The 14,759-nt window shown below is 33.7% G+C and overlaps 1 protein-coding gene across 1 annotated transcript; it reads right to left on the bottom strand.

Moving 5' to 3' along the window:
• Nucleotides 1-72: 72 nt before the first annotated feature.
• Nucleotides 73-13,047, bottom strand: LOC117327690. The gene is made up of 12 exons (XM_033884799.1): nt 12,894-13,047; nt 12,360-12,478; nt 11,102-11,157; nt 10,269-10,350; nt 9,763-9,885; nt 9,261-9,319; nt 8,802-8,952; nt 8,354-8,448; nt 6,481-6,567; nt 5,983-6,048; nt 5,006-5,179; nt 73-4,155 (listed from the first exon to the last, which is right to left on the bottom strand). The coding sequence occupies exons 2-12, from the start codon at nt 12,408-12,410 to the stop codon at nt 3,132-3,134; spliced, it is 1,968 nt and encodes a 655-aa protein (XP_033740690.1). The 5' UTR covers nt 12,411-12,478; nt 12,894-13,047; the 3' UTR covers nt 73-3,131.
• Between the last annotated feature and the right edge of the window lie 1,712 nt (nt 13,048-14,759).

The raw sequence follows: 14,759 nt of genomic DNA, 5'->3' as shown, positions 1-14,759 counted from the left end.
AAAGACGAGAATAAAACATTTGTGTATATAATTGCATGTTACGAAATACGAAGTGATAAGAAATAACAGCGGTTCAAAAATTCAGGATAATTTTTATTCGTTTCAATTTCTATAGTTTGGCACATGTAGAACAATTTTCTTGATTTATTCACAAGTATAATTCTTATACCACTTGCGAGAAAGTGATTCTGATTACAAATGACAAATAAATTGTCAGTAAACATCGCTTATATACAGGTATATAAAATGATAATATAAACAGGCTAGCAACAAAAACACCATTGAATACTCTATTTAGCCAAACAATCTGCCAGATTTTGGATACTTTAAACTTACTTTATCTTCTAAATCATTTGACCCCAGTTGAAATAACAGCAATACTTAATTTTATCTCGCTTGAAAAATAACAATGTGTATCTATCTGTTATATCTGAAATGACGATATATCAGACAAGTGCTAATTAACACGTTATTTAATTAAAATCGATGAGTGCTTAAAACATATTCAAATTGATTTATTTTTAGTAGTGTAGTCCTAAGTAAGCGTCATATGTATACATGGCGTCACTAAGACATGTATATGTATGCTGCTTGTATGGATAGCAACGAAGAAATAAATATCCACATAATACTACACGATTCCGTAGCAGCATGATGTGTTGGAAATCTGGTCCTAATATTGCTGAAGCTTTATGTCATTTCCAACTTCCTCAGACATATCTCCTATTTTTATATAGTTATTACTATGATCAAATGGAGGATATACCATAATAAGCTACTACATGTTTCACGAAATTCAGTCCAAATGGCGTCAAATAATGGACGTAGTTACCTAAGGTATCCCGTTTATACCGATGACAATGATCGTTTTACCGTCTTACACTCAAACTTCATCCCAGTTCTTTGAATTTATTTTAGATTATATTTCAGCAAACTGCAAAAATAACATATATTAAACCCACTATAAAACACACAAAAACATCCCGAGAACAGTTAAGGTCATTAATAAAAACTTATTTTTATAGAAATTAAGTCAGCTGTAAAATAGGTACTATCGTATATCTGGATAGAATTTACACATATAGCATTGTTATGCACACAATCATATTGTAAAATAAACACATTATTTAAAAATAAATCAAATAATTCAAACTGTTAAAACAAACCATTTATCAAAACACATAAAGTAACACCTAAATATACCTACACTTGAATTAGACTGATTGGAAATATATTAATCTAAGAACCTTTGAATATTGTGTGAGTACTACTTAGGTAGGGGTATAATAAGCTCGTTCATCCCTCCTTAACCAGCCTATTCGTCCGTAGACAGGGTTATATCCCGGCAAGGAATTTCACTGTTTTACACTTTGGGGATAGTACCCCAATATAACGAAGTGATGCTCATAAACAGGAAGGAATTATATGGAATAGGATTTATGCATTACCAAGTGGCATTTATTTATTATTTTTTCGGCAATCTTTTGAAAATTATAAAGTATACTGGATTTTGTATGGTTAATACTTACTTAATATAATGCTACGGCGGAGGAGTAGATATGAGGTGGTAGTGACACTGCCATTTAACATAAGATAACACCTGTATACATCTATATTCATTCACGACAAGCTGTTAGTGTGACTATAATAACATAACCAGCCTGACAACATCTACATTTACACTTAGGTAACTCATTTGGTGATATGGCTAACCTTATCCATAACTACTTTATCGACCATCCACTGTCTCCTAAATTGTTAAGGAGCAATGATAAAAAATCCCGCTTTCTATTAAGACATATTTATATCTAATGTCTGAAACACTTGCCATGAAAACATTTGGGCGAATAATACACTTTGGCTTTCAGTCATCTTCGCTTCCAGAGACTGTATAGTTGTTGTTTTTTTATATAAAACTGGACAAAACGTGTCCACAAAATACTAATAAGAAAATTTGTAGTTATATGTTAGCTTATCAGATTTTATTAGGCGTAAAACCATTTAAGTCATGGTCCTTTATGTTAAACAACGTCATAAACACTTCAATCCGAACATAACGCTATGTCTATATTCGAAGAAATTATTATCTTAAACGATTTATGTTTATATTTTAAATACTAACAAGATATCCTAGCTATAAACTGCATATATTCTAGTCCAGTTTCTATATTTCTGCCAATTCTCTTATTATCTTTATGGTAAAAGGGAGATGGACATTTATTTTTGTACGGGAAAACCAATCATAGTTTTAATGGAATTTTAGGCAAATTTAAAGAAAAAAGTTGCAACAGAAGCGTCCAAACTTTATATGAAATTTATTTGAACTTGATCTTAATTAGATAAATGATGTCTGTGTCATACAGCATCACATGTGCAATATGACGGTTAATGAAGTTTACGATTTGCTGGAAAAGTACAAAGGTTCAGTTATAACAGAAAGAAGAAACTTGCTATTATTTAATGTCTACGCAGAATGATATATGAATAAAAAATAATTAAAAACATAGTTCAATACTAGTTCATCATTTCGGAAATCTTGAAAAAAGTAGTCTGACGTCACAAGTCTATGATGAGATTCCGTCACATTTATCTTTAAAGATTAGTTCATTAATATGACAACAACGTCGTCAAATCTTTTACAATTGTATATATATTCCATAGCGCCATTGAAGTTTAAGATATACATGTAGATTATATTTCGAAGTAAAGTTCATATTTCTTAGATATGTTAATAGAAGGTATATACATGTGTTCATTGATTCAGGAAAACATTCTTTGCATATGAAATTCAAAGGGAGGAATATTTATAAGGGTACAGTCCTTGTATACACACACGTTTAAACACATACACATGTAAAGCATATATTTTAACACACACACATTCCTTCTTGGTTAAAAATATTTCAAATTTATATTGATATTTTAAGTGGTAATCTGACAGCATGTTGTCTTATAAATTTCAAAAAGAATATTTCTTTATTCGTTTAAACCATTTCTTGATGTTTTTAACACATTTGTAAACCAACGGATTTTCGTTTAAAGTCAAGTAACCCAATATTTCACATAAATACAAGTCTAAATCACATGTTTGTCAATAAAAGTGTAAACATGTAACTTTGAAAGCATGTAATTTACAAAGATGTGATTTCTTCTTCACCAAATACGAAAGTTCCTGTATCCTCCGCCGTCTCCGCATTGCTATCGTCGCTCTTGAGAAAGTCTACGGGCGAGTTTATTTCCTCGTCCATTCGGATCGACGTGTCGGCGTTATCAACCGAAAAGTCAGCCTCGTTATCATATTCGTTGTTGGAGTCTGCGTTAATCAGAAACGCTTTGTCGTCATCAGTATCGTCATTGTCAACGTCATCATCTTTAGAAGGGATTTTTTTGTCTGTTTCTTTCACTATTTCAGACTGATCTGGTTTGAGTTCCTCTGCCACATTTGTGTCAGCATTAACGACCCTGTTGGCGAATCGCACCTGTTTCAGATGATAGTCAACATCCGGTTCATCCTCGGGAATAGAGTCATTTTCTTGGGCCATGTTTGCACTACCTGTGTCGTCGTCATTTCCTATGAAAATATCCTCTTCGTGTCCCTCCCCAGTACTCGTGATCATTTTGCCGTCAATTTTTAATCCGGCAAAACCACTCGTACTCGGGAAGTCGTCATCAAAATCAATATTTTCATATGGATTAGTGTTGGTGTTTTTAACAGTTTCCACAGAGTCATATGCATTTAAATCGTCATTAACAAGTTTATCGGACAAATCACTGGCTTCATTTTGATCCAAACTGGATACATCCTGTGGTTCACTCTGTCCAGTTATCTCGTACTCCGGTTTGGGCGCCAAAGGGTCTTCTTCTTCAAGCCGGTTTGACAGATCTTTTAGACTCAACAGGGCTTCATTGATAGCTTGGGCCTTCACTTTGGTCTCGTCTGTATCATCTCCATTGTAAACGGGATTCTGAAAAGCAATCAGGTCCCCCACAGGGCGATGTCCATTTTCGTATGTCTCCAGGTCCTGCGTATTTAGCGATCCGTTATAATCTGACGTCTCGTCATCCATTCGCACTTTGATTTCTTGTGATTCATACAAAGAACTGCGACGAGTCAAAGTTTCATTCAGTCTATGAACCTTCTCGTGAGCCTTGAATCTGTAAAAATAAACAAATCTTTATTTAGTCAGACACATCTAAGGTAGATTGTCCCTTCAACAAAAAATCAAACAATTTACGCACCATGGTTACATTTTTAATTCTAAAGTTCCATTTTATTTCAGTAAATATTTTTTGTAATGCATATTGTAATATATGTTATTTATTGCAATTTTTCTTATTGCGAAGAAATTGTTTTCTTTGTTGTGTAAGAAAATAGCTTTGGAAACATATACAAAACGAGTTTGTTATTAAACAGTTAATGTTGATTATTATTTTGCCCTAGTTTTGACTTCTATTTAATATTGTCTTGTCATAACAAATATAAAAACAGGTAATCAGAAATAGCAAATATTATACTTCAAAAGCTTTGACAAACGGGATTGGACAACAGACTTAGCCTATATTATTTCTTTCCTAGCTTCAAGGATTTTGAGCTCGAATTTCGGATTTGTTTGCGCTTCAGGAATTGTTTGATGTCTATTCTTCAAACATTTTGTCTTTTTCGTTGTGAAAATATTTAAAGGAAAGTATGAAATAACTATTCTGTTTAAAATCCCTCGTGATTCTGGTGCAGTCAGCTATATTCATCAAGTAAATGTGTTGGATGGAAGTTTGTTCGCGTTGTTTGTAGCAATATACTGGTATTGAGAATATGTGTGGCTTCTTGGTGTTGAAGCTATACTGTAGTTTTGGGACATGCAAGACATTCGAAAATATTGCAGCTTTTCTGTTTCAACGTGACGGGTACGGAGATGACGCTGTGGAAATGTTTGATATTTACAGTGTAATTGGATGCGTGACTGACTATGAGGTGCTTGTGGTGTGGAGAGAAGAAGAGTTGACATACTGTCTCCATTTGATGGATAGAACAATCACAGCTATTAAGGTTCCAAGTAGCATCACACCAGCAACGACGATCAGTGCTATCTGGCTCACGTTGGAGTCATCAGTACTGGGATTCTTCAAGTTTGTGTCCTGTGTCCAGAGTGCCTCTATCTCGGACAGGTGAATCAGCACCTCTCTGATAAAAAATAAAGAAGTCAAGAAGGTGTATATACTCTCAGTAAAACTCGACTATAGCATGAATCTAAATAGTTCAAGCAAAACCCGTTGTTTAATGAATGAATTACAAATACCGGTATATTCGAAAACATGCATACATGTATTTTGAACATAAAATAATGATTTGTAGAATAGAAGATATTGTCTAAACAACAACCAAAAAATTTAAAGACGGAGACAAGTCTATATGATTGTACGATCTCAATGTAAACAGGCATACTGTCTGGTATCATAGATTTAAAAAAAATGTATAAAAAAGTATTCAAGCATTGACACTTCTGATGAATTTTGCATATATCTATGTTAGTTGTTTTGGCTTACAATATCATCCTCGAACAGAAGTCTGCAATTAAAGCTTTAACCTATCTAAACATATTCATATTAGTGAATTATTAATATATAAATTTTGCGAAAGATATTTGAAAAAGAAAAACGGTATGTGGGTTTATTCCGCTAGGTTAATACGTCCAATTTATACAATTCTACATCGTTTTATTTTCACTCTTATTATCGTTATTAAAGGAATATTGGCGACTTTCCCCTAATTCATTGTTATAGCCTAAATAAATACCAAACGAATTTCCACATACAAAAATTGCGTTTCCCCCAGAATATTTAAAGTTAGAAAATATTTCAAACGTTTTTTTATCACTAAACATTACATAGTTATATTAATTAAAATGGACGATGATTTTGTGAGAACATATCTTAAATCCAATGAGTTTCAATTCATTATGAGGAATACTATCGTATGCCACATACCTTTGAAGATCTTTGGCTGGTACTCTTGTCCCATTCCTGTACGTAGCCGATATCTCTAATACCGCTCTTAAATAGAAAAAGTGAATGATGATGTTTATGATAGCCTGGTAGAAACATTACAGAAAACCTGTATTAAAAGGTCACCTGTATACATGTATATCATGAAGCATGTATTAAAAGGTCATAGGTAACATGGGTAGGTCGCTTTGTTTTTGTTTTTAATTTCGCACAATTTATAGTGAATTATTAATCTATATCAGGGTTACCTGCCAATAACGGCCATTGTTATCCGCTCCCTTGAATGGAATTTTTGACAGTTCTGACAGAAATTATTTTGTTTATGTACCATAACTTGAAATCTACACAGAAAATGTTTCAAATCATTTTCAATTGTCTACAAGTTGTAGTGTCGCTTTAAATAAAATATCGTGTTAACATATTTGATATAAAACATGTAAAACAGAAAATAGATAGTATTGCTGTTTATTTTAAACCTACCTTGGTTCCTGCGTGGTTGTTGCCCTTTTGTTGATAGCTGTTTGCACCTGCGCATTTACTGTTAGATTAAGAATATTACTTATTTCTCTGAAAAACAAATATTTTGTGTGTATTACATCTGTCATGAGATAAATTGTATATTTCTGTTCAAATCTACATATTACAATAACATGTGCCAGGGAAATAGGTCGGGGTTTAACAACATTTACAACTGTGCAAATTATTAAATGTTTTCGTGGATAAACAATATCTTATAACTATGAACAAATTGATATAATGCATAATACTATCGATCAGCTGAACAACAACTCCGATGTTGGAACCAGAAAAATCTTCTTTTTAAGTTCTTTACGATTAAATTCTTGGCTTCTAACTAGGGAAGCTGCGTTTTACATAGAATAATTTCGTCTGACGTATAATTATTCTTCAACTTTTCGGATTGAGGACGGGTTGATATTCCCCATGTTTTTGATAATTGATTGAGGACAGGTTGATTTTCCCATGATTTTTGATAATTGATTGAGGACAGGTTGATATTCCCATGATTTTTGTTAATTGATTGAGGACAGGTTGACGTTCCCATGGTTTTTGATAATTGATTGAGGACAAGTTGACGTTCCCCTGGTTTTTGATAATTGATTGAGGACAGGTTGACGTTCCCATGGTTTTTGATAATTGATTGAGGACAGGTTGACGTTCCCATGGTTTTTGATAATTGATTGAGGATAGGTTGATGTTCCCATGGTTTTTGATAATTGATTGAGGACAAGTTGACGTTCCCATGGTTTTTGATAATTGATTGAGGACAGGTTGATATTCCCATGATTTTTGATAATTGATTGAGGGCAAGTTGACGTTCCCATGATTTTTGATAATTGATTGAGGACAGGTTGACGTTCCCATGGTTTTTGATAAATGATTGAGGACAGGTTGACGTTCCCCTGGTTTTTGATAATTGATTGAGGACAGGTTGACGTTCCCATGGTTTTTGATAAATGATTGAGGACAGGTTGACGTTCCCCTGGTTTTTGATAATTGATTGAGGACAGGTTGACGTTCCCATGGTTTTTGATAATTGATTGAGGATAGGTTGATGTTCCCATGGTTTTTGATAATTGATTGAGGACAGGTTGACGTTCCCATGGTTTTTGATAATTGATTGAGGACAGGTTGACGTTCCCATGGTTTTTGATAATAGATTGAGGACAGGTTGATGTTCCCCTGGTTTTTGATAATTGATTGAGGACAGGTTGACGTTCCCATGGTTTTTGATAATTGATTGAGGACAGGTTGACGTTCCCCTGGTTTTTGATAATTGATTGAGGATAGGTTGACGTTCCCATGGTTTTTGATAATTGATTGAGGACAGGTTGACGTTCCCATGGTTTTTGATAATTGATTGAGGACAGGTTGACGTTCCCATGGTTTTTGATAATTGATTGAGGACAGGTTGATGTTCCCATGGTTTTTGATAATTGATTGAGGACAGGTTGAGGTTTTTGATAATTGTCTGAGGACAAGTTGACGTTCCCATGGTTTTTGATAATTGATTGAGGACAGGTTGACGTTCCCATGGTTTTTGATAATTGATTGAGGACAAGTTGACGTTCCCCTGGTTTTTGATAATTGATTGAGGACAGGTTGACGTTCCCACGGTTTTTGATAATTGATTGAGGACAGGTTGACGTTCCCATGGTTTTTGATAATTGATTGAGGACAGGTTGATGTTCCCATGGTTTTTTTTTTATAATTGATTGAGGTCAGGTTCAGTTGCTTTTGTGTTCCCATTTACTGTTCTTTTTGTATCGTAATTGAGTTTTGGGTTCCCCCTATTTCTTGATTTGTTTAGTTTAATATTTGATTTAAAAGTTACCTTTCCAAATCTTTTAACATATTTCTTAGTTTTTCTTCTTTTAATGGAGTTTCAATGGTAACAGTGTAATTTCCCTTCAAAGTAATCCGTGAAATCTGTCAAATAAAACATAAAATTAACATTGTTTGTAACGTGGCTCTTTACTGGCTACAATAACTACATATTAATTTGCAGAGGAAAGCGTCCATCAAGGATGATAAAAATCATGAGGTATATACATATATATTAAGTAATAATACTTATTTGTTAATATTTCAAATATATAGTAGAGCAATTTATTGTACCATTAAAATTACAAATTCAGATATATAGTTTCTACAATGGAGAAACTAGCAATTTGTTTTGTAATGTATATAATTTTTATCTGAGCTGATTTACCGGTCGTAACAATCAATGTTCAATAGATAAAGATGATGTGCAATGGATATTATGTTTTAAACTGTCTTACGTAAAGTGAACAAAACGACTTCATTTGAGGAACACCGTTGTCAGATGCCAGAACGCCCAGTTGGAACGAAGATTGATATGATGGAATTTCGACGCCAGAACGAGTGATTTCCCCTGATCGGGAGTCGATGGTGAAGTATTTGTTTGCGGTACTATAAAGCAAATAAAACTATCGTCATTACTATATTATTTTGCTGATTTTTACATATTTAATCAGTGTTATTGAGCTAATCAGGTAGATTAAGCAATCAAACCGTGACCAGCGAAGGTTAGGGCCTGGGTATCCTGATATAGAAATACATAAACTGTATGACAGAAAAAATAGTAATCTTATAATATTACAAAACAAACTAGGCCAGCCTGACAATTGTATGTTGAAGTTATTTCTAATACAAAGTAACGCTTCCAACTAGTATACTGATGTATACATTATAACAATGGACATACGTTGTATACTTACAATGAAGGCTGGAAGCTGTATGACACGTTTCCGTTCTCGTCTAAGTCTGCGTCTGTCGCCTGTAAAAAAGATTTAAAAAAAAGAAATTTTGTAACTAACTCTTAACAGAACATTCATAGGGTAATACACGACTGAATTCCGAATGAAGATACTTTTTTTATACAAATCAAAATGTAGATAAAATATTCCTGACATACTAACTGGTTTTGAATTTGATAACGACCATTGCCTTCATTTTGAAAGCTTAAACCTAATTGCACAATGACGTACATATAGTTATGATGATATATGTGGAAACAAATAAGTAGTAAATGTCGTACAAATTTGATATGATGATTTTCCATTTCTTTACATGTGATTTTGAATTTAAAAAATAAGCTAGAGATGATTCTAACTGAAAACAATAAAATAAAATTGTCTAACTTTTCAAAACCTAACCTTGACAGCAGTGGTTGTAACGATGTAACGCCGATTTCATGTATAATTAATTTTCAGGACTTACCTGTATATTTCCCAGTGGAGAGCTCCCTGACGGTAAACCAAATACGTAGTCAGCTTGGATAAAAACTGGCGGGTTGTCGTTCACATCCAAAACGGCTACATTGACTGTTATGTTACTGATGATCTGGACATGAGAGGTGGTATACATCTTAATTATATTGCAATGTTTAGTGTCAATTTCTACAAATATCAAGTTTAATAATGCGCGGGGACAACTTAATATATTTCTCTGATTTTTAGTAATAAAAATTCCTCTATCTTATAACTTTTGATTTTCATCATGATTGAGTAACGTTTAAGTGATAAACCAACTATAAATGACAAGAAACTTTCATATCATACATTTAATTGTAATAGGTATGTATACTCAAATTGGCATTCAATACTCTGTTATATAGTTTACGTTATATATTAGCTGCACCATCAGACGAAACACAACCCAACAAACAACAATAACTAAAGATGGGAAGACGATCTATGAACTTGTAGCTTTGTAATAATATCTACCTTTCCTGTGACCGTCACTGTGAATGTGTACGTGGACGTGTTTTCTCTGTCTAATATTCCAGTCGTTCTGACCAGATAGTCACTGGAAAAAACAAACATTTCGATAATTTATTTACATTAAAAACTTCAACAAATACATAATTCAAAGCTATTTATACTACGCCTAACATCAGATAATAACCTCTTATTCCGACTCATATTTCGTGAGAGAAAACAGTTGTGTCCTTGTACGCTGTTATTCTGTATAAATGTCGGAACAGATATGACATATACTCAGTTCTCTGCTTTACTTTCTTTGATATTGTTTTTACATCCATTTTAGTTTTTCTATCCCTCATCCTAAAAAATGTAAACTTTATTTATTTCAGAACAATTGCGAAACAAGTTAGATAAACTTATATAAATCACGCTTGTTGGCCCAGAGGGAAGCGCGCGAGGGGTCTTACTGTGGGAGGAAACCGGAGTACCCGAGGAAACCCCTCGTGGTCGGGCAGGTGACCCATTACCTTTTCACTTCCGCTCGGGGAATCAAACCCCGGCCGCTCAGGTGAAAGGCAAGTGCGTTACCACTGTGCTACCTGACCACTTTCATCCTAGATTGATGTTGTCCGCTAAAATCCCTAATGAGTCAAAGGGCAAAATAGCTGTATGAAGTTTGATATTCACCGCTCGGCTACCTTAAATTTGTGTTCTTCTATATAGTTCCACTGGTAACAACTGTAAATTTTAGTGACTAAACTGTTACATTAATTGATATATCTGACAGAGATATCCAAATATTGTATCTGTACCCTTACCCTATTTATATTTACTATGCATTGTGTCATACTTACGCTCTTATAATAAATGGTACATCTTGTTCCATAATGCTCAACGTTGCACCGTGAATCTGGCAATTAATAATAAATATACTTTGACGATATACAATTTTCAACGGTTAAACATGTTTACAACGAATCTCATGGGAAAGTTTTCCTCAGTAATACCTGGTTACAACAGACCACTACTGACTGTTGCAGTTACATTTGCTCCACATTCCCCCATTGACACAATGCTAAGAGGCACTTGCCACCATACGCCTATAACACCCAGTGCCTCAGGCTATAACACCCAGTTGGTCATGTCACAATAAAACAGGCGGGCTATTTTTGTGTTGGTTTATTTATTTTTTTCAAAATTGACGAAAATGGTAAGACAATATATATATACAAGTATTGAACAGTGGTTTAAATGTTGTTATAATCGATATGGCAGCAAGATGTATGGTGGGCAAATGTAGCATGGAAACCCTAACGGGTTCCAATGTCATTTGCCCACCATTACAGTGCGTCTGTGACAGAAAAAAACCTATGATTATATGCAACATTTTTAGCGTTGATTATTTCTTACATCCAAAAATACATCACCTATGAGACAGCTGATTAAAACGTTAGGCTCCGACAATGTATACATTGCAGTATCAGTACTCATCATGCTGTATGACAAACTAAGACATCCAGGTAAGTTTACTGCTGATTAGTGATTTGTTGTGTGAGGTTTTAATGAAAAGAAAGTGAGTTGTACAATTATTTTACAACTGGTTATATTACTAATATTGTATAGTGTTTCAGTCGGGGATTTGTATTTATTTCGTTATACATAAATATTCGTCCAGACCGAGTTTCTTGTGTTCGTGTTTTACTGTATATTGGTACAAATGTATGTAAGTTTGGATGTAATTAGTAATGTCGCTACATACAAATAAACTTACTCTAAAGCACTCTTAATGACCAAATTGTAAGGGAAATCTGAAATCCAATTGAACACACACTAGTATAACTTAGACAGGAAAGGCATATACCGACAACATCACTTTCGACATTCAAACATTGGTTACAAAATATAACCTCTCACAAATAGAGGTGTCACGCAAGGGCGAGAGTTAAGTGAGATACATTTGGGACCCATATTTTTTTTTTTATCTCCCATCACTTCAAGAAATAGCTGATAACAATATAATCCTTAATTTAAATAAATAACTTAATTTACTTAAATCGAAATGTTCACAGGATATCGCATTGACTTTATTTAAGATGTTAGTATCTAGCTTACATCTATACTTCCGACGACTGTGTCCACTGGAGAGTTCTCGGCGACAGACATGTTCTTGGTCACAGCTCCTGAGATAGTGACCGTTGAGAAAGGCTTCAACACGAGCAAACGAACATCGCCTATACACGAGAAACAAATTAAAGAACCAAACAAAAAAATTAGGCGAGTGACAATCTTATGACATTTACATAACTTAATACCATATATGAAATATATATCTTATCCACATAATTGTACCGTTATATCTGAACTTTTTGAATTAAAAATCAAAAGGTATTTAAATAAGTCTATTCACTGACGATATCCGACTATCGTCATTTTTGATCACACATTCTCGTGTGATGGGAAACATCAGATAATGTCATTTCCAATCAACATCAGATAATGTTATTTCCAATCAACATCAAATAATGTTATTTCCAATCAACATCAGATAATGTTATTTCCAATCAACATCAGATAATGTTATTTCTAATCAACATCAGATAAGCATCATCCTTTCATACAAATGGTATTTTTATGTACAATACATACTGGCTGTTACTAATATCAGGGTTGTCGCAAGCGGTGACGTAGAATGTTAACTCATCCACCTGGATATTAGTAAAAGATAATGTTCCATTGTTTTTGTTGATATTCACGCCAGTATTTGGTGTCACCAAAGCATATGTCACTCGTCCATTTCCACCAATATCGTCGTCTTTTGCAAATACCTATGGGTCATAAAATCACAAATAATCGGTTGCTATTTATTGCAACAGTTAAAATGATAAGGTTATATTGATAACCTATTGATAACCTAAACATAATCAACACCTGACATGTAATCTAAGTCAAGTAAGACACCTGTCACGTTTTCGAATATGCTAATGAGCATAATGAAAAAGTTTATTTTCATAATTGTCTAAAAGTTATAGACAGGTTCTGAAAAATATTATACGATTTATTCATAAACTGTAATGGTGTGTTAAAAGTACTACATGATTTTTATGAAATACTTTATTTACACCTACATTTACAGTATCGGAACTCCTGATGTGGAATGTGTAATTCTGTGTAAACGCCGGCGTGTGATCATTGATGTCATTTAGGTCAATGTCAACAGAAGTGGTGCCACCCGTCTCATTTGCTTCAACATCTATGGCTTGTACCTGTAACAGGATAGAACGTATACTGTATCTGAACGTCTGAACATGCTTCTTTGCGTACATTTGTATATGGGAAACAAAAAACTATATGCATGATATCAAGCTATCAATTATTGCCGACATACAAATGTAGAACAAAAGATATTGTGTTTATAGTTAAATCCATATGCAATAGATATTATCCACGTGTTAAGGGACATTTCAACGATATATTCATACGGTAAGTTGAAACGTGGACAATTAATTTTTCATATTTGATAAAATCTACTTTAGGACTTATTGCTCCTATTATTTTGTTTATATCTGTATTGTTTTATCCACAGGAGTCAATAAAGTTTAATGTAGGTTTAAAATTTAAAACTAAGGAATGAATACCACGTGTCTAAACACTCAAAAATGGACAACGATTTCTTTTTGTAGGGATATGGTATAAGTGTATATTTATATTTAAATGCCCGATAGAAGCATTCCAAAGTGTTAAAGTGTTCGTGTACTAAAGTACACAATAAAATTAAAAGATAATAATCTGATTTGGGATACAGCACTTGAAACACAACATACCTCTAACGTGATATTAGGAAACGTCTCTCTGTCCAAACCGGTAGAGTTCTCTACACTTATAACACCCGTTTGGTTGTCTATCGTAAAAAGTCCATTGGAATTGGTCAATTTATAAAGAATTTCACCAAACTTTCCCTGAAAATATAAAGATACAAATCAAAGCAGGGTCATTTTGATATTTTTTCTATTATCCTACATATACATGATATTGAGGTGCCTGATATGATTAGTTCATTATGTATATCCAATTACCGTATTAGCAAATTTTCCTTAAATGACACCGCCAAAGTAAGACTTCGCTCAATTATCCAATATATCAATGACTGAAAAACATTTAACAGTTTGCTCGATTAAGTGATCACATTTATCACAACAAACCTCATCACCATCCTCAGCATGGACCTGAGTAACGTATGATCCAGTACGTGCATGCTCATCAATGACAGCGTGGTATGGCATGCTGAATTTTGGTCTGTGGTTGTTGGTATCGATGACGTACACAGTTACACCGGAAGTCGCATACCTATCCGGGTCATTATCTTGTTCTGCCTGCATGCATGATTAGATTTTAAGAATATGAAAAATGATATTGCATTTAAAGTTACGATTATTTTCAATCATCATTTAGCTGTTTTCAGTTTAAATGCAAAAAATAGACGATTTTATTACATGTTCGTGGTATGATTACCTT

The sequence above is a fragment of the Pecten maximus genome, chromosome 5, assembly GCF_902652985.1.
Source record: "Pecten maximus chromosome 5, xPecMax1.1, whole genome shotgun sequence".
In the NCBI taxonomy this organism is placed as follows: Eukaryota; Metazoa; Mollusca; class Bivalvia; order Pectinida; family Pectinidae; genus Pecten; species Pecten maximus.
This window is presented reverse-complemented; position numbering and strand designations above follow the sequence as displayed.